At 40.6% G+C, this 22,983-nt stretch overlaps 1 protein-coding gene across 2 annotated transcripts in view; it reads right to left on the bottom strand.

The window, feature by feature from the left end:
• The window catches only part of TTLL7 (tubulin tyrosine ligase like 7), a 212,292-nt gene that overhangs the window by 31,586 nt on the left and 157,723 nt on the right, over positions 1 to 22,983 (bottom strand). For both annotated transcript variants that reach the window (XM_036758272.1, XM_036758273.1), the window contains exons 15-18: positions 19,088 to 19,283; positions 11,242 to 11,444; positions 9,909 to 10,043; positions 5,220 to 5,300 (exon numbers count right to left, since the gene is read on the bottom strand). In XM_036758272.1, coding sequence (XP_036614167.1) covers positions 5,220 to 5,300; positions 9,909 to 10,043; positions 11,242 to 11,444; positions 19,088 to 19,283 — 615 coding nt within the window. The remainder of the gene's footprint in view (positions 1 to 5,219; positions 5,301 to 9,908; positions 10,044 to 11,241; positions 11,445 to 19,087; positions 19,284 to 22,983) is intronic.

Below are 22,983 nucleotides of genomic sequence, written 5' to 3'. Positions count from 1 at the left end.
ATTAAGACTCTGAATGCAGTTTGGGGGAAAAAATTGAGTGAAATAACAAGAAGAGCCATGGTCAGCACCAATCAAGGCAACAGTAAGACAAGCCATTTGGCCAAGCTTGCACGGGCAGAAGTTAAAGGTTTGCTCTATTCACTATCCCCAAAGGGGAAACTGCACTCCCCCATCACTTTCTCTCTCCCTCTCTGAATGTGGGCAAACTCTCGGCAAGACGTGAGTGGTCTAGTCTAGGTTTAGATCACCAGAACCAATGGATAATGAAAATGCAAGCTAGGACCTGCTCTAGCAAAAACGGCTAAAAACCATCTACCCAAGTTAACTGTAGAGTTGTCTGGCTTACTTACCCTGCTGTGCATCAGTAACAAGCTTTATATAACCAGTACTGGGACACCTCCCTTCCTTTTAAAAAAAAATCAGAAAAACTTAGCACTGATTCGGTCTACATTATCCTACTAGTGATGGGTGGAGAAGCAGGTACAAAGGCAAGGAGATTGTAAGTATTCCTGTCCCTTGGCCCACGACTTCCTTGGCCCCCTTCCTTCCACCAGCTTCTTGGTATCTCACCCTGGGGCCCTGACCTCTCTGGACTCTGCCAGCTGAGCTTCCACCTCTCTTGTCCCAAACTGGACTTTGTACCTTACTTCCTGACCTTTTCCAACAATGCCCTTGTCCATGTACCCTTCCCGCCCCCTCCACCTCCAACCCACTTTAAGTGTTGTGTTCCTCCATTAGAATCTAAGCTCTGGGAGGGCAAAGCCCGTCTTACTTCTTTATATTTGTATTCCCAGCATTTATCACAGTGCCTGGCACATAATAAGCACTTAATAAATGCTTCATCAGTTCAGTTCAATTTAACAAGGGTACTACTCCTTTTCCTCAGCACTGCCATTCTCCCCCCAAAATAAAAGATCTATGGTACATTATTAATAACAGCTGTACTTATTATGCTACACCTTGGATGTGGAGGAAAGGTTTCAGTGAAGCTATCTCACACTCTATGAAGCCCCAGGCCATGAGTGGGCAGGTAGGGAGGCTGACATTCACTTTGGGAGAGAGCAAAAGTACCTATTGGTAAATCTTTAAATAAGTACTTGTCATTATTCTGAATTTCTAAACATACAAAACATGTTTTAGAGTTAACTGCAGTTCAGCTTTCCTTCTGTTCAGAGGTGGGATTATAATCCTAACAAATCCCTATCTTACCCTAAAACATCATGTTGTGAATACTTCCTTTTCCCTGTCTTGACATCCCATCAAGTGCCGAGTCAGATCACCTCAACCAATCTCTTCCCTGTCTTCTCCCTTCTTCCCATTCCTACTGTTCCAGCACCTTAGTATAGGCCCTCACTACCTTTTCCATAGACCGTGGGTTGAGATCTGGTAGGAACCTCAGAGATCACCTAGTCCAATTCTTTCATTAGATGCATCAAATAGCCTGGAAACTTATCACCCTGCCTCCTACCTCTTCCCTCTCCACACTCCTCAAATGGTAATCTTCCTAACACACAGGTCAGATCATCTCCTTCCTCTATCCTGTAAACCTCCAGGGCTTTCTAATGCCTATAATAGGATAATAAAATACCAGCTCTTTAGCCTGATGTTCAAGGCCCTCCCAAATCTGGTCCCAATATACTTTGCTGAATATTTGGAAGATAAACCAATTTGCCCCATACCTGAGAATGAAAGCCCCTTTCTGTGTACATGACAACAGTCCTCCAGTCTCTCCTGGGAGACCTCCACTGAGGGCAAACTCCTTATTCCTGGGGCTGTCCATTACACTTTTAAGGAGCTCTAATTGTTAGGAAAGTTTTCTTTATAAACAACCAAAATCTGACCCTGTCGCTCTAATCAGCACTCTTTGTTCTGCCTCCTTAGACCAACAAAGCAAGTCCCTCTTCCATCTAATCATGCTTGATAACCACGTAGGTCCCAGGGCTCTGTCCCCGGCCCCTTTCCTTCTTCTTCTAGACTTCTAGACATTTGTTGATTTCACCAGCTCCTAAGGATTCAACTACCATGGCTATGCCGAGGATTCTCTAATCTGTTTAATCCAGATCTAACCTCTCTCCTGACCTCCAGTACCATATCTCCAAGTGCCTATTGGCCATCTTGAACTGGATGTCCTGTAGACATCTTAAAATCAACATATCCAAAACTGAATTCATTATCTTTTCCCCTACATTCTTCCCTATTACTGTAAAAAACAACCTTATTGTCCTAGTCATCCAGGCTCACAACCTGGATCCTCATTCTCCCTCCCTCCATATTCCATATACTGCCAAGGTTTATTGATTTTACCTTTGAATCATTCCTCATATATGTCCTTTTCTCTTCTCTGTCTCTGGTACCACCCTGGTGCAGGCCCTTATCAACTCACACCTGAACTACTGGACTCTCCCTGCTCCAGTCTATCCTCCAGTCAAATGCTAAAGCGATTTTCCTAAAGTGCAGGTGACCATGTCATGCCCTATTCAATAAAATCCAGAGGCTCCCTATCACCTGAGGATTCTCTATTGTTCAAAGCCCTTCATAGTCTGCCTATCCCAACCTTTCCAGGTTTCTTACACCTTACAGCCTCACCCCTCCCTACCTTGCATGTACACTGTGATCCAATGATAATGACCTCCTTGCTGTTTCTCACAGAAAACACACATTTCCCATCTCTGGACATTTTCTCAGGCATTTTCCAGGTCTGGAACACTATCTCTTGGCTTCCTTCAAGTCCTACTTCAAACTCCATCTTCTACAAGAAGGCTTTCCTGATCCCCGCCCCCCAAATTTGAGGACCTTCCCTCTGTTAATTTATCCCACATATATCTTGTTTGTATATAGTTGTTTTTATGTTATCTACCCCCATTAAACTATGAGCTCCTTGAAGGCAGAGACTGTCTTCTGTCATTCTTTGCATCACAGTGCTTCACACATTATCTGACACAAAGTAGGCACTTAATACATGTTTATTGACTATTGAAATACTTGAATGTTGTTGTGTACCCACAATCAATTTTCTCTTTACCAGATAAACAAGCCCCAGGTTCTTTAACCAATCTTCTACAACATGGTCATATTCATCCAGATGCCAACTGCTGCCCCATTAGTCTGTTCTGCTCCGTCTGCCAACAGTATGTACTTCTACAGCCCCAGTTCAATCAGGAGGCCCTTCTCACCCTGTTCATGTCAGTGATGTTCATGTCCTTGGGTTTCTAGCTCAAGGTCACTACACTTGGGATCTAGTTATTCATCTGGCTCTGAAGCCATCTGACTGTACTATTCCCACCTTGTGCCTGAGAGATTTGGTACCTTGGTCAAATCCAGCTATACTAAATTTATGATATCTCCTTAATCAGCCTAATAATTCGGTCAAATAAAGTTAACCTGGTATAACATCTTCTTGACTAAGCTATATCACCCAGTATTTATCACCCAGCCGTAAAATATTCTAGAGCTTTTCTACTAATCAGCCAAGCTTCCCATTGTATTATCTGAGAAACCTACTTTATCTCTCCTTTTTAAAAAATTGGACTTCAGAAAAACCTGGAAAGATTTATATGAACTGATGCTGAGAGAAGTGAGCAGAACCCAGAGTACACAGTACAGCCACATTGTGTGATGACTGACTTTAATAGACTTAGCTCTTCTCAGCAATGCAAGGACCTAAGACAACTCTAAAAGACTCATGATAGAACATGCGATCCACATCCAGAGAAAGAACTATGGAGTCTGAATGCAGATCGAAGCCGACTATTTGCTCTCTTTTTTTGTTTTGTTTTGTTTTTTCTTTCTCGTGGTTCCTCTCATTCAAATTGCTCCATACAACATGACTAATGTGAAAATATGTTTAATAAGAATGTATATGTAGAGCCTATATCATATTGCATGCCATCTTGGGGACAGGGGAGAGGAAGGAAGTAGAGAATATTTAAAACTTATAAAAGTGAATGTTGAAAACTAAAAATAAATAAATTATAATTTTTCTAAAAAATTGGGATAACATTTGCCAAAATTCAATTTGACCGACATTTGCTAGGCATGACTGTTCTGGGATAGCTTTGCTACTTCACTATTCCATACTTCATCAACTCTAGCTGGCCAAATCCCATCACTTACTGTTCCCAGATCTGATCTGAGCTACTCTCTCCTTTCTCCACTTTCAGATGATGCTGACTCCTCTCATAACCCTGACTAGTGACATCCTATTGGTGTAGCTTCAAGCACCATCTCTTCCAAGAAATTGTTCTTTAATCCCTTAGCTAAAGAACCCCTCCCTTGTTAATGGCCTTATCTTCTTGACCTCACCTCTGCACTTGGTAATATCCTAAGTTACATTATAGTGATTTGCCTAAATATCTTATTGCCACCATTAGATTTTACATTTCTCAGAAGGCACTACTGTTCATGTTTGCATCCTTGGCATTTACAGGTCACTGTTCTTTGCAAATGGTAAACATTTAATACATGCTTAAGCAATTAAGTTGTTGACTGTAACTTCATAAAATAAGAAAGGTAGAAGAAAATGCAAGGAACAACACATCAGGGTCAATTAAACTTAGTGTATCTCTTCCTCTGACTATGCATTCAGCTTCACATCAAACTTTGCATTGTCCCTGAAGGACAGCAAAGATACAAAGTGACAGCAACCTGCATTCACAGGAATTTACCATCCTGCCACGTCTGGAGGCCACTCCATCTTCTCACTGATCTTTTAGGTTCCAACACTCACATTCAAGTGGCAGTCACAAACAACTGACTTTCCAACAAGATGATCCTTATCTTTGTTGACTGATGAGTAAATTGGTCAGTTGGCTAACATTTAATAAGTACGTGCCAGGTGTGTGTGTGTTCGTGTGTCTGTGTGTGTTTTTACTGGAATAATGCCACCAACTCCCTTGCCCCACTTCTTCCTCTAGGTGAATCATGGAGACTCAAACTCCACTAAGCTATAAATGACATCTCAGAACATGATCTAAAAGTTGCAAGAGCTGAGTCAGGGTCTAGCTTATTAAAAGGAAATACAGAAGATGAAATTTATGTCCTGTATTGATGGTCCACAACACAGAACCCCGTTAATGACATAATCATAAAACAAAATGCCAAGGCTGCAATGCACATACTGGTCACAAACATGGAAAAGTTGGAGATGCTAGCCAAAGGGTTCTGATCCCTTCTTAGTCGAGAAAGATCTGAAGGGTAAGAACATACTGTACATTACTCACCTTCCGTTGTTTTACAGAATCCAATTTTATGAGCCAATATGAAGCCACCTTGGGTTTATGATACTTCCAGTTATCCATGATCTGCGTTTGGGAAGAAAAACAAAATGAAGTGCAATCCATCATTCTCCCCACAAATAAGCCCCCAAAGTGAGGGCTGAGATCAATACTAACAGTCTGTGAGTTGAAAACTCAGTATTATCAATGGGTAATGAAGAGGGCTTATCTCTATATACCCAACATTAAAAATCCCCAGCCTCTATGAGCTTCTCAAAGCAGTAAGAGCACAGACTTCTTTTTTAGCAACTGGCAAATCATTCATTTCTCAAAACATTCATTTGAGGATAATGAAGTAAAAGAGCTGGCAAAACAAGACATTCCTGGAGTTAGAAAAGACTTCAGAAAATCACCAGATCCTTGAGGTCCAGAGAGGTCAAGTCATCTGCCTAAAGTCACATAGACTGTCAAAGGCATTGAGAAGCAGGACTCGGGACTCTTAACTCAATACCTTTTTACCACATCTTTTTAAACTAAAATGCTGACCCTTCAGACAGGAAAACTTGAATTCAAATCTGGCCTCTGGTTCTTATTAACTCACTAGCTGTTTGGTCCTGGGCAAGTCACTTAACCTGTCAAACTCAGTTTCCTCATCTTTAAAACAGGAATGAGAATAATGGCACCCACTTCACAGAGGTGTTGTGAGGACCAATCTAGGTAAAACATTTTGCAAACTGAAAGTTCTATACAAATGTCAGTGGTTAGCTATTGTTAGCTATTAGTGAGTCAGATTGTCTTAGAAATTGTATTATGCTTTCCATATGCAACTGGGAAGGCATTTTGTAAATAACTAACTTGGTATGATGTTTACCAGTGTCTGCTAGGGACAAGAATATGATTGAATTTGATTTCTGAACACAAGTTCCAGAAGTTGAAACATCTAGTTGTACCACACATGGAAATAAAGGTCAGGCCAGCTAGATCTGAATGTGTAAATGTGGACATAGACATGTAGACACAGAGATACACAAACACACACATACACACACACTTCTGTGCCTTAAGAATGCTACTATGACTTATGGCTCTAGGGATGTATGTTTATAGTACAGTCAGACTACCCAGAAACCAAAATTGTATCCCTTAACTAGTTTCAAGTTGTCACTTCGTAGACAAGGAAAGCAGATTTGCCTGAGAAACAATTACATGCAATTAATGTGCTAAATGTAAAATTCTTGCCTTCACTTAGAAAAGATATTTCCATACAATAAGAGCTCACAAACAGGGATTCATTTTCACTGTTAAATTTAGCAGGACAATTTAAAGTTGCCTTAATACACATGCAAAATATTTTAGGTTTGGCAAAAATTGTTCTTGTTCAGTCTCTTCAGTCATATCTGACTCTTCACAACCCCATTTGGAGTTCTCCTCCCAAAGACATTAGAGTGATTTGCCATTTCCTTTTTCAGCTCATTTTACAGATGAGGAAACAGACAACATTACACTGCTTTTAAGTGTCTGAGATTGGATTTGAACTCAGATCTTTCTGATTCCAGGCCCAGCACTCTACCCACTATGGCACCTAGCTGCCCCAATAAAGATTAGGCTCTTAATTATTAATTTTTTTTTCATAAATACTCTTTAATAATTTAATGGTAAAGATTAGACTCCTAATTATTAAATTATTAAGATTGAGCTCACCTGCTCTTCAAGCATCAGTTTCTATTACAAAAAAATTTAAACACAAAAGCCTTTTTTTCCCCCTTTTCAAAAACAAGATAGTTGAAAGAGGCTGGAATTAATGTTAGGAAAAGCAAAAACCAATACCAAACCCACAACACACTGCTGCAGGTCTTCGGTTATTATTGGCCACTGGGTGGTGCCCTTACTCCATAAAAGAAAATCCTCCAAGGCTAAGAGGAAAAATATTTTTTACCAGTAAACAACTTAAATAAGTTAATAAAAGTACACGCTTGAAAAGAACACTTTGATACCTTATTTACACAGTAAGTGGTACGACTCCGAGGAGGGAAAACGATTTCTCACTAAAAGCCTTTCGATCTCCTCTCCCCTCTGTTATTAACAGGCACAGAGTTGGCTTTCCAAAGCAGCAGCCCTGCTAATGGACTCAATGTTCTAGAAAGGACTAGAAAAGCGCAACCCAGGGATAGTTTTCGATAGGTGCTCTGTATCATTTAAAAACAGGTCACCTGGAGGCTCCACTATTTTTATAAGATAAACACCTTGAAGCTAAGTACACCATGATTAAAGCTACTATCCCCACATTACTGGGTTAAACCTGTTTCTTTTTCTGGCACTGCCTCCCCTCCACAGGATGAAATTTCTTCTCATCTTTTCCCATGAGTCCTCCCCAACAGGCTGCTTCTTGTGGCTCTTTTAATACTGTGGGAATGGTGAGGTCCTCCTTGGCTATCCCATCTATAGTTTCTCAGTCATGTCCCATGCCTGGTGCCCCCCATTCCAATCATACAGGTGCTGGGTGATATTATCTTGTATGTGGTAGTCATCTCTGCTGCTTAAGCCCATTGTCCTTCCAAGTCTACAACTCTCCCCTTCCCTCACCCCTGCCCCCTGACTTCCCGGGCTTCCTTCAAGTCCATGCTTGCTGGGTGATATTATCTTGTATGTGGTAGTCAACCCTGCTGCTTAAGTCCGTTGTCCTTCCAAGTCTAGAACTCTCCCCTTCCCTCACCCCTGCCTCCTGACTTCTCTGGTTTCCTTCAAATCCCTGCTAAAATCCTTCTATGAGCTTTTCCTCATCTCCCTTAATCCTGCTGCTGTCCCTCCATTGATTATCCGCAGTCCACACTATCTTGATCTGGTTTGTGCAGGGTTGTTTTCATGCTTTCTGCCCCATTAGGCTATGAGCTCTCTCTCTCTCTCTTTTGCCTTCACGCCCCCAGTACTTAGGCCAGTGCCAGGCACAGAGTGGGCACTTACTAAATGCTTACTCACTAACTGACTGACCATTACTCTTTGGATTACTTATAGTTTTATTCTTCTAAGATCACTGTGTTTCTTGATTTACAGCTAGAGAAATCCCGGAAGATTCTACTGGCTTTAAAGAGATCAGTATTTGCCAAAGTGGGCACTTGGGATTAGTGAAAGAATAGTGCCATTTCTCTAATTCCATTTCTAACCACATATACTTGATTTAAAAAGAAATTAAATTCTTCAAACTCACTCTTCAATTTCATTAGGCCAGCTTTAAAGATGTTTCATTTTACAACATTAAATGTCAAGAAAATGCTTGGAATTCAGAGTAAGACTTAGAACACCTTGGATCCACGTAATACCTTCATCCAATGAGTTCCAAGAATCTTAACAACTTTCCCCAAAAGACAAATGCAATCACCAAAGGAAGGAGCACTGGAAACAACAGAATTGTCCAGCTAGAAGGGACTGCAGAAATCAATGGAGGTATTTACAGAAGGAAAACTTTCCATTCTTAGTCAACATTTACTATATTAATTACTTATAAGGGGTTTTTCTCTCTTGACCACTACTATCCTCTATATCAGTCCCAACTTCTCCCCTTGCTCCTGCAATAAAAGTTCTGACTTTCTCTTCTTTCAGTATGTTTAATATTTCCTTTTTACCTGGCTTTTTGGTGTCTATTTGAAAAAAAAAAAAACTTTTTTTTTTCTCTCTTCAAAATATGCACCCAGTAAGGTTTAATGAAAGAAGTTTTAGAGCCAGAGATCATGAGTTTAAATTCCAGCACTGCCTCTTACTTTCCTGAGACTTTGGACAAATCAGCAATTAACCTCTCTGAGCCTTGGTTTCTTCATATACAAAATGAAAGACTGGACTAATGAAGGCTAAGGGGATGTTCCTTCCAACTCTCAAAAGAAAGTGATTTCCCTCAAACACAGACATGACAATTTCATTCCCTTTGCGGGTATAATATCAACTCCTGTTTGGTTTTTAAAGCCTTTATAACCTGATCGCCACCCACTTCACAGGCTTTGTAGCACTGCCCACCCCACTTCCCCACCCCCCCCACATCCCAGGTGTTTTAAAGCACAGCCATCAGGTCTTCCTGCTGCTCGTCCTGTCTGTCCCACATCATCTCTTATCACCTCCATGTGTTAGCAGCCTCTGTACCTTTTGAGACTCAGTTCAAAGACCCCCTTCTTTGACCCTACCAGCTGCTGAGGTTCCCCCCACTAAAAACTCTGCCTTCTCTTAATTTTCCCTGTGTGCCGTACACCCTCCTGTATACATGTGCTGTTAAAAATGGATGCTCCTTGAGAGCAGGGTTATTTTCCCCTTTTGTCTTTCTATCCCCAGCAGCTAGAAGAGTACTTGGCACAAAGAACTTGCTTAATAAAATGCCTGTTGATTGGCTGATTGAGAAGTCTTTGTGGCTTTGTGTTTATGAGATTATTTCATCAAATTCTAATTTGTATCTTCTTTCATAAATATATCACAGGAGAAAATTTTACTGGAAAGTTAACAATTCTTTGCAATCAATTAGAAGATAAAAGCATTAGTTAGTGTTTCTTACCCTTGAAGTTTCTGGAACACAGCCCTACAGCCCACAGTGTAGCAGCTATTTCTGTACGCTATGTCTGTCACCTAGCAGCCCACCGCTGGGCAGGCGTTAGTAACCCTGAGAATAGCACTAAAGGGCCTGAGGCTAAGGACACTTCTGCTACGTCACACACTTACGTCCTCAATGATCCGTTCTGATTCTTCATCTGTTTTCCCCGGAAACCTGATCTTCATGTCTCGGAGAATAAACAAGGTCTGCCTTGTAAATTCTTCCTCTTGTTCTTTCGTTCTCAGGTGCTGCAAAGGATCAGTCTTAAATTCAAAGAAGAACAGAGATTTGGAAGTTTTATTTTGCTATGATGGGAAAGATGTTTCTGGGTAAAAATGATTTACTTTTAAAAACTGCAGCAACTAAATAAAAAAGGGAAAGCAATCATTTATTCTGGTGGGGGGAAAATGGAAGTTAGCAGTAATAACTTGTAGACATCACCAAAGAGCATACACACTGTCCAGTGATGGACTCTCTGTAGGCAAGGCAAGCCTCACATTAAAAGGGTGGTGATGCCAGAGTGCCTTTTACACACCAAAGAAGTAGAACCTTCCTGAACTCAGTCACCACAAGGGGGGAAAAACCTGTTAAAACATTTTTGCCTCATCAACTTCATTCTGTACATGAGCTTCTGCTATTTCTTCTTGGTTAGAAAAATAATTATTCATTGATAACTCGGCCAAATTTAATCACTGCTATATCTTGGCTCTTCCTTCAGTAACAAGGCCTTTAATGTAAAAAACCCCAAACCACCATATCCCACTTCTAGAAGAGAATAATCCCAGGGTGGCAAAGTATACCACGCTTACAGCAGGGTGTTTGGGAAAACTCGAAGGAAATGTACGCCTGTGGGCAAAATAAATTCTGTGAAACTTTAACAATGATCTCTGAGAATGAGTGGTGGATGGAAATAAAGGTTGTTTTTGACATACAAAGGTTACAACATAAACAACACTCCGCTTATAGGTAGTATTCTCTCTCTAAGGGAGCTTAGAAACAGATGATAAATCTTTTGAGACTTAAACAATTAATACCATCTTGTAATGTCTGCATGGAAGAAAGGCAGTAAATATTTTCCCAGCCTTATAGGAGATAAGAGAAACGAAAAAACCAAAACATTAAACTTGGGTACTTTTCAATACAATAAGACTACTGTACAAGCAGCAATTTAAAAACCCAACCCAAGGGCCTGGCTACAATGTTGGCTTCAGGCTCTATCACTCAAGACTACCTTAGAAGGTTCTTTCCTTTCTTCCAGTGACTACGTTGGGTGAAGTCCAAGATTGAGCAGCAACAGGCCCAATTCTGAGCTGTCACTGCTTATGTTATATGGCGGCTCAACTGTATGACTGGAGCATCTCAGGATCAGCACTGTCTTCAGTTCAGTCCTTTCTACTGCACAAAGTCAGATTAGAGAATTCTATTTCTTACGATATGAAAAAGGATACAACAGTTACTCACCCCTGGAGTCTCATGGTGATCCATGCCAGTAGGTTGGGGTAAACTCCTCAAGGAAGAGGAAGAACGGTTCAGAGACTGAGACCTGACCCCAGAAGCTGGGCGTGAGATTGAGATCATCTGTCTGGCAGAAAAAGGGCGGTGGTCAATCATGGAGGGGTTCGCCGAGATGGAGCGAGGACAGCTGACGGAGCGTCTGATGGTACCTGTGGAGAAGGACCTGCATTAGATCTTTGCATCACCAATGGAAAGATCCAGGGACAGTTTCTCTCAGAGACAAAATATAAGGCAGGAAACTAGCAGCAACTGAAGAGCCAGTAAGACAGTGCACATTAACAGCAAATATGATGGTAGGCCATGCACTTAATTGTGTGAAATGGAGTCTTATTCTAAAAGGAAAGGTTCACTTGAGAAAGTTGTGAACAAATAAAATGCCACAAACCATGAAGGAATGAAAACTTTCAAAGAACCACAGAACTGGAGAACTGGAAGGGATTGCTTCAGGATCACCGAGTTGAACCCATATCAAAATGGAATCTCTAGTTTCACTACTAAATTAAATAGTTAACACTAGTTAATGTGGCACTTTAAAGTTCACAAAGCATTTTCCTGAAAACTACCTGCTGTTATTATCCTCAATTTTTTCAGCTGAGGAAACTAAGGCAGATAGCAGCTAAATGACTTGCCCAAAGCATCACAATGATTATGTATTCGAGGCCAGTTTGAACTCACGTGCCTAATTCCAATTCCAACATTCTCTCCACTGCAACACCTAATCATCTGTGTACCTCTTGTTTTGACTAGTACATTACCTAATGCATGAGGTACTCAAGGAAAATCTATTGAACTGAAATGAATGCATATGAAAGCAGATGGAATTTCCTTCATTAGCTACAAAAATTAATAAATCTTTAGAAAAAGGAATGTATTATGTATATATACTCGTGTGTGTGTGTGTGTGTGTGTGTGTGTGTGTGTGTGTGTGTAGAGAGAGAGAGAGAGATCTTTAAAGTGGTTCCCTTTTAAATGGTGTCCTTTGGGCACATCACATATCTGATTTACCTTTTAAAGATTTTGTGGGATAAAAAAAAATGCATATAGGGGCAGAGCCAAGATGGCAGCTGGTAAGCAGGAACTAGTGTGAGCTCCGTACCGAGTCCCTCCAAAAACCTATAAAAAATGGCTCTGAACCAATTCTAGAACAGCACAACCCACAAAACAGCAGAGGGAAGCAGGGCTCCAGCCCAGGACAGCCTGGATGGTCTCTGGGTGAGGTCTATCCCACACGGAGCTGGGAGCTGGGAGCTGGGAACGGAGTGGAGCAGAACCCAGCCTGAACGGCGTGGACCATCCAGACCAGAAGCTGGGCAGAGGGGGCCCTAGCACCCTGAATCAGTGAGCTGCGTCAGTTACCAGACTCCTTAACCCACAAACACCAAAGACTGCGGAGAAGGTTAGTGGGAAAAGCTGTGGGAGTAGAAGGAGTTCGCAGTTCGGCTTCCAGCCCCGGGGGCAGCTACAGCTGTTGTTGCTTCCGGCTCCAGGCTCACCTGGTGGGAGGAATTAAGTGGCGGATCAGAGCAGGAGTGCTCAGCCTGCTGAAGATCTAAGCCCAGTCCGGGTTGGGGGTTGGGGAAGGAGCAGTGCTGGTGTGGCAGAGCTGGCACATCCCCCCAAACGTGGAACATAGAACTCTGTAGTCTACAAGCAGTCATACCCCACTGAAAAACTCAAAGGTCAAGTTAGTGGTTGGGAATATGGCCAGGCAGCGAAAACGCACCCAGATTCAGTCTCAGACTTTGCATTCTTTCTTTGCTGACAAAGAAGACCAAAACATACAGCCTAAAGAAGTCAATAAAGTGCAAGAGCCTACACCAACAGCCTCCAAGAAAAACATGAACTGGTCCCAGGCCATGGAAGAGCTCAAAAAGGATTTGGAAAAGCAAGTTAGAGAAGTAGAGGAAAAATTGGGAAGAGAAATGAGAAGGATGCGAGAAAACCATGAAAAACAAGTCAATGACTTGCTAAAGGAGACCCAAAAAAATACTGAAAAACACACTGAAGAAAACAACACCTTAAAAAACAGACTAACTCAAATGGCAAAAGAGCTCCAAAAAGCCAATGAGGAGAAGAATGCCTTGAAAGGCAGAATTAGCCAAATGGAAAAGGAGGTCCAAAAGACCACTGAAGAAAATACTACTTTAAAAATTAGATTGGAGCAAGTGGAACCTAGTGATTTTATGAGAAATCAAGATATTATAAAACAGAACCAAAGGAATGAAAAAATGGAAGACAATGTGAAATATCTCATTGGAAAAACCACTGACCTGGAAAATAGATCCAGGAGAGATCATTTAAAAATTATTGGACTACCTGAAAGCCATGATCAAAAAAAGAGCCTAGATATCATCTTTCAAGAAATTATCAAGGAGAACTGCCCTGATATTCTAGAGCCACAGGGCAAAATAGAAATTGAAAGAATCCATCGATCGCCTCCTCAAATAGATCGCAAAAAGAAATCTCCCAGGAATATTGTCGCCAAATTCCAGAGCTCCCAGATCAAGGAGAAAATACTGCAAGCAGCCAGAAAGAAACAATTTGAGTATTGTGGAAACCCAATCAGAATAACCCAAGACCTGGCAGCCTCTACTTTAAGAGATCGAAGGGCTTGGAATACGATATTCCGGAGGTCAATGGAGCTAGGATTAAAACCTAGAATCACCTGCCCAGCAAAACTGAGTATCATGCTCCAAGGCAAAATATGGACTTTCAATAAAATAGAGGACTTTCAAGCTTTCTCAGTGAAAAGACCAGAACTGAATAGAAAATTTGACTTTCAAACACAAGAATCAAGAGAAGCATGAACAGGTAATCAAGAAAAAGAACAAGAAAAAGAAATTGCAAGGGACTTACTAAAGGTGAACTGTTTTGTTGACATTCCTACATGAAAAGATGATGTGTATGATTCATGAGACCTCAGTATTAGGGTAGCTTAAGGGAATAAGCATACATATATGTTTATGTATATATATGGGTGAATGTGTATGTATGTATGTATCTATGTGTGTATGTATATACATATACATATATATATATATATATATGTATATATATATATATATATATATATATATATATGGAGAGAGAGAGAGAGAGACAGAGAGAGACAGAGAGAGAGAGAGAGAGCAGACAGGGTGAGTTGAAGATGAAGGGAAGATATCTAAAAGAAATAAAATCAAATTAAGGGATGAGAGAGGAACATGTTGAGAGAGGGAGATAAGGAGAGATAGAATGGGATGGATTATCTCCCATAAAGGTGGCAAGAGGAAGCAGTTCTGTGGGAGGAGGGGAGAGGGCGGATGAGGGGGGAATGAGTGAATATTGCTCTCATCAGATTTGGCCTAAGGAGAGAATACCAATACATACCCAATTGGGAATCTTACTCCACAGGAAAGAAGAGGGAAGAAGATAAAAAAAAGGGGGGGATGATGGAGGGGAGGGCAGATGGGGATGGAGGTAATCAAAAACAAACACTTTCGAAAGGGGACAGGGTCAAGGGAGAAAATTCAATAAAGGGGGATGGGTTGGGAAGGAGCAAAATATAGTTAGTCTTTCACAACATGAGTATTGTGGAAGGGTTATACATAATGATACACATGTGGCCTATGTTGAATTGCTTGACTTCTTAGGGAGGGTGGGTGGGAAGGGAAGAGGGAAGAGAATTTGGAACTCAAAGTTTTAAAAACAGATGTTCAAAAACAAACAAAAATGTTTTTGCATGCAACAAGAGAATAAGATACACAGGCAATGGGGCGTAAAAATTTATCTTGCCCTACAAGAAAGGAAGGGAAAAGGGGATGGGAGGGGAGTGGGGTGACAGAGGGGAGCGCTGACTGGGGAACAGGGCAACCAGAATATACACCATTTTGGAGTGGGGGGGAGGGTAGAAATGGTGAGAAAATTTGTAATCCAAACTCTTGTGAAAATCAATGCTGAAAACTAAATATGTTAAACAAATTTAAAAAAAAATGCATATACCCTATATACAAGGTGCAGGGGAATCCCTGATTCTAAGGGGTCCATAGCCTTCACCATACTGAATTGGTTCACCATACTGAATTGGTTGAGAAGCCCTAAACTCATCTAGATTCTAGGTATATTGCCAGTTCTAAGAGAAAAATTCCACACTTCCCCGTCAGCCCCACTGATATTATACGGACTTCTGGATTCCTAGTGCATCTTAGATTCTGGGATAGCAAATTTCAAAGAGTCCAGATGAACCATCATTAAGGATCCCATGGATCACAATTATATTCAGTAATATAAATCCTAAGAGGGACTGGAGATGGAATGATCTCATTAATGGAATGCTAAAGCCACAAAGAAAAATACGAATGGCCCAAAGGGATCAATGTGCATGCGCACAGAAAGTTGCCAATGAATATAGAGTTTTTAAAAAAATATGCATAAAAGTTGGAGGCAAGATCCATCAAAAGAGACTGCTAAAGCTCAAAATAAGTTGAGATGATGAAGGAAGCCAAAGATAACTGAAGGTGCACGTTTGTTTTTGTTACTTTTTAGCACTATGCTGGAAGGGAGAAAGAGGATGTTTAAAGAATGGCTATGCCTGCTGTTTAGGATGAATAGGATGGTGATAACCAACAACAGAGAGAAGGCAGAGATCCTAAAGTCTGATTTTCCTTTTTTTAGCAGTGCTGTGACTAAATTGTTAGATCAGGAGAATGTAGCAAATGCAATTTACAGAAATTTTAGCAAAGCATTTAAATCTTTTGTGCCATTCTTGTGTAAAAGATGGAGATGCGAGCTTGACCCCAATACCATTTAGTGGATTTTGGAACTAGATGAATGGCAACACTCAAAGAGAAGTCATCAAAGGTGCCGTGTTAACTCGGAAAAGGAGTGATGAATGGAATTGCCTGGGACTGCGGTGTTCAAACTTTTATTAGTGACCTGCATAATGGCAGAGAAGGAACACTTATCAAACATGCAGACATCACAAAGCTCTAAGGAAGAGCCAACTCATCAGATGCCAGAGTACAAATGCTGCATGACATATTTACTAGGGATGTGTGATACCCTGAACAAGTCACTTAACTGCTCATAGACTCGGGTTCCTCATTTGTAAAATGGGATTATTCCTCCCATGGTCACAGTGTCAGAAACAGCACTTAAACGCATGAGGAAATTCAACAGGGATAAACATAAAATCTAATACTTGGTAAAAAAAAAACCTCAGCTTCACACATATAAGATGGGAGAGACATGGCTGGATAGCAGTTTATATGAGAAATATTTGGGGATTTTAGCAGATAAGTGTGATACGTGTCAACCATAGGCTAGGGTCAAAATATGCTATAATCAAAAATCTAATGCGCTCTTAGCTGCTCATTAAGAGGTCCAGATTCCAAGAGAGAGAGGAGATAGTCCCACTGGACATTTTATGATGACCACACGAATATCTGTAGTGCTGTGCTCCATTCTCAGTAACACAGATTAAGGACAAGTACAAAAGTGGAGTGGACTGCCTCGGAAAGCAGCGTATTTCACATCACTGGAAGGCTTCAAACAGAGGCTGGATGACTGTGGCTTGGGAACATCATAGCATCAATTCCTTTCCAGTTATGGCTGGATACGATGGACATGATAATCTATCATTATGGTAACATTTCAACTGCAGGGAAGAAAAACTACGAGAGGTGGGGAGGCGTAAAAAATGGCTTCTCTGCATCTGAGACTCCCTATTCAAATGTGATATCAGCTACAGTTAACAATGCTTCTTCTGTCAGGGCGAGTTGCTTGGTGAATTCGATCCCATACAACATTGTGTCTACTACCTATAAGGCACTGCTAGGCACTGGGAAAATAAAGAGAAAAAAATCTCTGTCCTCAAACAGCTTACATTCTCTTGATTACACTGTGCATGTGCCCCCAAAAGAAAAAAAAATCTTCTAGATAAGGTCATTTGGCACACACCTTTGGCATGTGCCTGTGCAAGAGGAGGTGGGGGTGGGGAAGGGCAGTAGCTCTACCCTCAGAAGATACACAGATATGTGTGCTAAGTCGATATATCAATATTTGGTTCAACCAACTCACCAGAAGTGGAATTTGTACATGCAAATTGGAAAATGATGAAAAACTACTTAAATAGTTCTTTTCTATGACCCTCTACTATAAGTGTAGAGTATATTCCAATGGGGGTGGGGAGGATATATATATAGTAGGTCTAAATTCCTTCAACTCGCTCCATTAAGCACATACAGTTGACCTATAAATCAGATGGTTTTCTATCAGCCATTTGCATTCATTCCTGAGAGAAAGAAAAGAAGCTTCTTAACTGTGTTCTTCAGGTTAGATACAGTAAAGACAAAGCACAAAATAAGGAGACATCCTTTGCTCTATTTTCCAAGGATCATAAAAAGAAAATATGATTAACAGAGGGAGAAAACATATATTAGTAGATTGAGAAGATGTGAAAAACAACACCCATATTATATTTTAACATACCCATTTGTCTAGCCACAGCTTACAAGCTTCTTGGTCTGAGAACAGTTTCTGAGATAACATTACATTATTTCTGAGATCGTTCCTGAACCAGTAATTTTTGCCCTGGCCTTCCTTCATCCACCTCCCTTCTCCATCAGTCAACGTTACTGTGGAGTAGATAGCATTATCTGAAGCACGGGGAGGGAGGAGAGATTGATTAGTTGTGGGTAGTGGAGCCTCGGCTCCCAAGACATAAAGGAGGAAACAGTACAAAACAAACTTCCTGGAAAAGACAACTCATAAAGGGACATATCCAAAGTATCCAGGATCACTCTAAGAAGCAAAGCATTAAATGTTCTCCAAACCACAATTAATTACTGAATGGAAAAAAGAATGTTGAAGTGGAAGGCAGACAATATCCACCCTTATAAATAAGATTAGCTTTAAAGAGAAAGAGAACAGGAAATTATTGACATAGTCTTGGTCTCATCTAAAGGCCAATGAAAGATCTCTGACCAGGAGATTTCCCATACTACTTCTGCCATTGTGCCTCTCATGTTACTCAACTCTTTGGATTCAATGCACATGTTATCTCAGGGAAGCACTATGCGAAACTGTTACTGGCCATGCAGTTCTCAGGTGTTCAAATGGGCGGCTAGCCACTTTATCTTGAAGCAGAGAGGATAACATTTGATAAGAAAGAAGGGATCAGAAAAAAATTCTATATGTGAGAAAACCCAAGAGAGATCACAGGAATCAAGACGGCAAGATGGCTGTAGGCAAACTGCCTACAACCTCACATGTCTGGGGAGGACTAGAATTTGTCATGGACATATAGATCAACAGACCTAGAATCGACAAGAAAGTACATGTTGGCATGTAGGAGAAGGCAGAGGAATGATGGTACAGATGGAAGCAGCAGCACTATGAGGGTTAGAGAAGATGTGTGGATAGCTAGGTGAGTATGGTGAGTAGAGTCAGGAAATCAACTCCCAGACACCAGTGTGGGTCAGACTTTATCAAAAACACCTGTTTCAAACAAGGGGCCTTACCACATCAATGGTCCACTCAAAATGGAACCAGACTGTTGAACCTAAAAATCTCATCACCTGAGGAGAACGAGGCCTTGGAGGGGACGGACAAAGAAGGAGGCCCAGACCCCACGTAGTCATGCCACTCACCGCAGGTCTTCATGGAGCCCACTTCTCCTTCCATTTAGAACCACTGTTCTTTCTACTCCCCTCTGATGGGGGCAGGAGATGGAGGGGGTTGGTTTTGTGTTTTGTTTTTTTTTTTAAGTCTTCAACTCATTGGCTCTTTCTTAAGCTAAAACTAATCAACTTACTGGGCTGTGGAGTAAACTTCCACTTGCAGGTATCAAAATCATAGGTGACTTTCTTTTCGCCCAGTGCGCCCGAGAACTCTTCTCGCTCAGTTTCTTCGGATTCAGAAGACTCCTCAGTGCTCTCATAACTGCTTTCACTACTGTAGTTCTTTTGCTTTTTCACTATTTGTGCACTTTCAGGCATGGAGTGGAGAGGCTAAAATAAAAAAAATTATAATAGTGTTAACTGATTAAAAATTAGAACAAATACTGGCAACACAATAAGCTGGCCATATGAATTCTACCTTTTCTTTGAAAGTGACAGAACTAGTTTAGGATCCCAAGAGTGTTCACAACCACCATAAGTCCTTTGACAAAAAGTCTAATGACTGTTCATAGAAACCCTCATAGGACCATGGGATTGATCATGGAGGACTAGAGGTGGTAGGGATCTCAGACACCATTCTGGTCCAACCCCTTCATTTTATAGATGCATGTCCTGAGGGCCAGGAAGGAGAATAAGGCCCAGGACAGCAAAGACAGCAAATATCAGAGGTAGGCTCTGAACTCCAGTCCTCTGTAGTCCTTCCACTGTCCCACATTGCCTCCACACTCACCCTCTCACCCGATGACCCCAACCCAAAGGACTATTTTTAATCACTTTGTGTCTGAGAGTTTAGACGAAGTGTCTTTTATGAGCAACAGTCAAAGTCTTGGGATGAAGAGAGCTGAGTGAGGTGAGAAGGGCTAAGGCAAAAGAAAAAAAACTTAGGAGATGACAAGTATAACTCTGGGAGATGGGACCAGTTCTGTTCTGCATGATGTAGGAAGGACTCTCAACTGTAGGCTCAAAGATATGCATCCCTGTGACATCATTAATTAGCAATACTTAAACACACACACACACACACACACACACACCTGGGTTTAAAAAAGAAGCACCTGAGAAAGCTGCTATAAACACAGCTAGGGCAGCTTAGGGCTTCTGTCTTAAATACAATTTTCTTAGTTTTATAGCTATAAGACAACCAAAAACAAGAGATCCAGTCCCCTTAGTGTATGTGCATCAAGCACGTATCCTGATAATTTGCTGTTATTTTTTACAAGCTAAGAAATACAATTAAATTTTTAAATATTATCCAATCTTCAGCTTTGTCACAAGTTTCACAGGTCTTTTGTCAGATGATGCCTAAGTCTAACGCAGATGCTTTTTACCTAGTGAAGCAACCCCATTTCTCTTTCCCTGTGCTACAGAATAAATGAAGCATATAATGTAGAAATTAACATATTGTGGGTTTTTTTTGCAAGAAGGAATCATGTTGAAGAATGTATTAGCACAAGTTCCAAATGTAATGTTATCATGTTGTAGGCCCTCTCCTGAGGGCCACCTCTTTCTAATCCTCCCATACAACTTATTTTCAATAATTCCAGGTGAAGGAAGAGAGACGTGGGGATTGGGAAAGGCCTTACTTCATAAGAACATGCCCAGCCTAGAATAAGATGCACTTCAAGGACTGTTTACCATATACACCACATGTCTCTGGTTACTAATGGGGATGATTACTACAGCTACATCCTAATGGTAGTAGTTCTATGTTAAGTGAAAAGGAAGACACTGTAACTTAAGCATAATCTATGACAAAATTATTGGGTATCATGAGGGTCCACTAAAATAATGACTGTCCATTGCGGCTGAGCAGGATGAAGATACCATCCAAAGTGCCTGGAACACAAGCCAATCTGAAGGCTGGTCTTTCTGAGATTTTACTCCAAAGGATACAGAAAGGAAAAATTGTCCTCTTACTTTGAGGAACTGGCTTCTTTTTATAAGACATGGTTTAAATGTAACCAAGCACCAACAATATTGGAGTTATCTCTTAAAAAACCAATCAGCTCAAACTAATTCATTCCTTGAAAATGTTCTATACTTTCCTATAGCTTTGTGTTCTTTCTGTCCCCTATAACTTTTTTTATCATCTCTACCCTCAAAGATGGCTCTTCCATGAAGCTTTCTCTGATGTCCTCCCGACATGCAGAGGGGTCTCCTTCTGACTCTCATCATACCTTCACTTGTAACATTGATCATATGAGATCATATAATCCTCTAAGCCATCTCTTATCTGTCCTTGCCACCTTTCTCATGCCTAACATTACACCTTCTTTATAGTAGGTACTCAAATAACTACTGAATGAATATCGACACTGAATAAATTTGTCAAACATTTTAACATTATAAAGAAATCTATATGTAGGAAATGGATTAGTATGAACAGAAGTTAGTTTGTGAGACCAAGAAGACTTAAGAAGAACTAGAGGCCTTGGGCAGGCTTATTAATGTAACTAAACTTCACCCAATCTTTAAGATATGATACCAATTCCAAAGTTCTCTACAGACTTGAATGGTATACACACTACTCAAATCTTTAATTAATAAAGGTAAATGGATGGTTAAACCTTCATCACATTTGTATAATCTGGCCCAATGGACCAATCATATATTCAAGCGGGACATAAGCCCACACATTGTTGAAATAGTAACAATGGAGTGGCAAGTCACAATGGCACAAACTACATACAGCATAGCCCCTAAACAGAATGAAGGCTATACATTAACTGTACAGTTCATTTTCCATCTTGCTAGATAATATTTCTCAGTCTTTCTAACACATGGAAGTTGATCAGATCACCCCTCCTAGTAATAGCTCCATTCAACCTTGACTTCATAAAAATTAGCTCTAGGAGTTGAAGATACAATTCTCCTTTCCAAACCACTGCAGAAATCAGTTCAATAGTTTACAGATGGCAAAGTCACTTTCAGATCAAAATGATGCTTTGGAATTCTGTTCTTTCCAAGGTCTGTGGATAACAATATAGATCAGAACAACAAGCTACTGAAAAAATATACTTCAAGTATAAACTTCTGAAATACCAATCTCAATCACTCGAAATGCTGCTCTTTTCCATTAACAAAAATAATTGTCCCATTTCAATTTAACAAGTGCACTGAGTTAGTAAAAGGACAATTAGTTAACATTTAGAATAGGAAATGGTAATCCCAAGAACTAACATGGCTTCATCAAGAACAGGTCATTACAGATGAACCTCATTTTCTTTTTTGGCAGAGTTCCTAGGCTGGTAGATCAGGGGACTGCTATAGATTTAGCTTACCTAGATTTTAGCAAAGCAGTTAAGTCCCTCATGGTGTTGTTATAGAAAAAGTTAAAGAGAGAGAAGTGAGCAAGACAATCCTGTGTTACACATTCAGAACTGGTCAAATGACTGAACCCCAAAAGATGTCATGAATAGACATGTTGGCATGGAAGGAGTCCACGGTTGAGCTCTTCAGGGCTTTGCATTTGGCCCTGTGATATTCAGCATTTTTATCAACAGCTTCTTAGATAAAGGCACAGATGGCATCTTTAGCAAAGGTGAGGATGACACAAAGCTGAGAGAGACAGGAAACCGGGTGACAGGTTCAAGTTTCAAAAACATCCCAATCAGTAAGAAAAATAACACTAATCATTTAGTCATAAATAACATTCACAAATACAAGAAGAAAAAGGCATCAGCTAATACAGAAGTTGGTATCGATGTGCTCTGTAGCAGCAACTCAATGGGAATGAATTTACAAGAAAAATTAATGTGGCGTTACCCTGGAGAGTCCAGAAGAAAGTAGGTAACAATCTCACATTTTACCCTATCCTGGTCATAAAAATGCCAGAGGACTGGGTTTAGTTCTGTGTATTTCATTTCATAAAGGCCAGTGATCAGTTGGAAAATCTCCAGAGTCAGGTGACCAGGATGGTAAGAGAAGTCAAGACCATGACTTGGGGGGTAATGGGAGCTGAGGGACAGGATAAATGTCTTCAAGTATTTGAAAGGTTGTCAGGTGATAGAAGGAAGCTAGAAGGTAGAAC

Source organism: Trichosurus vulpecula, chromosome 4 (genome assembly GCF_011100635.1).
Source record: "Trichosurus vulpecula isolate mTriVul1 chromosome 4, mTriVul1.pri, whole genome shotgun sequence".
NCBI classification, from domain to species: domain Eukaryota; kingdom Metazoa; phylum Chordata; class Mammalia; order Diprotodontia; family Phalangeridae; genus Trichosurus; species Trichosurus vulpecula.
The sequence above is the reverse complement of the archived record's forward strand: the minus strand, read 5'-3'. Positions and strand labels throughout refer to the sequence as shown.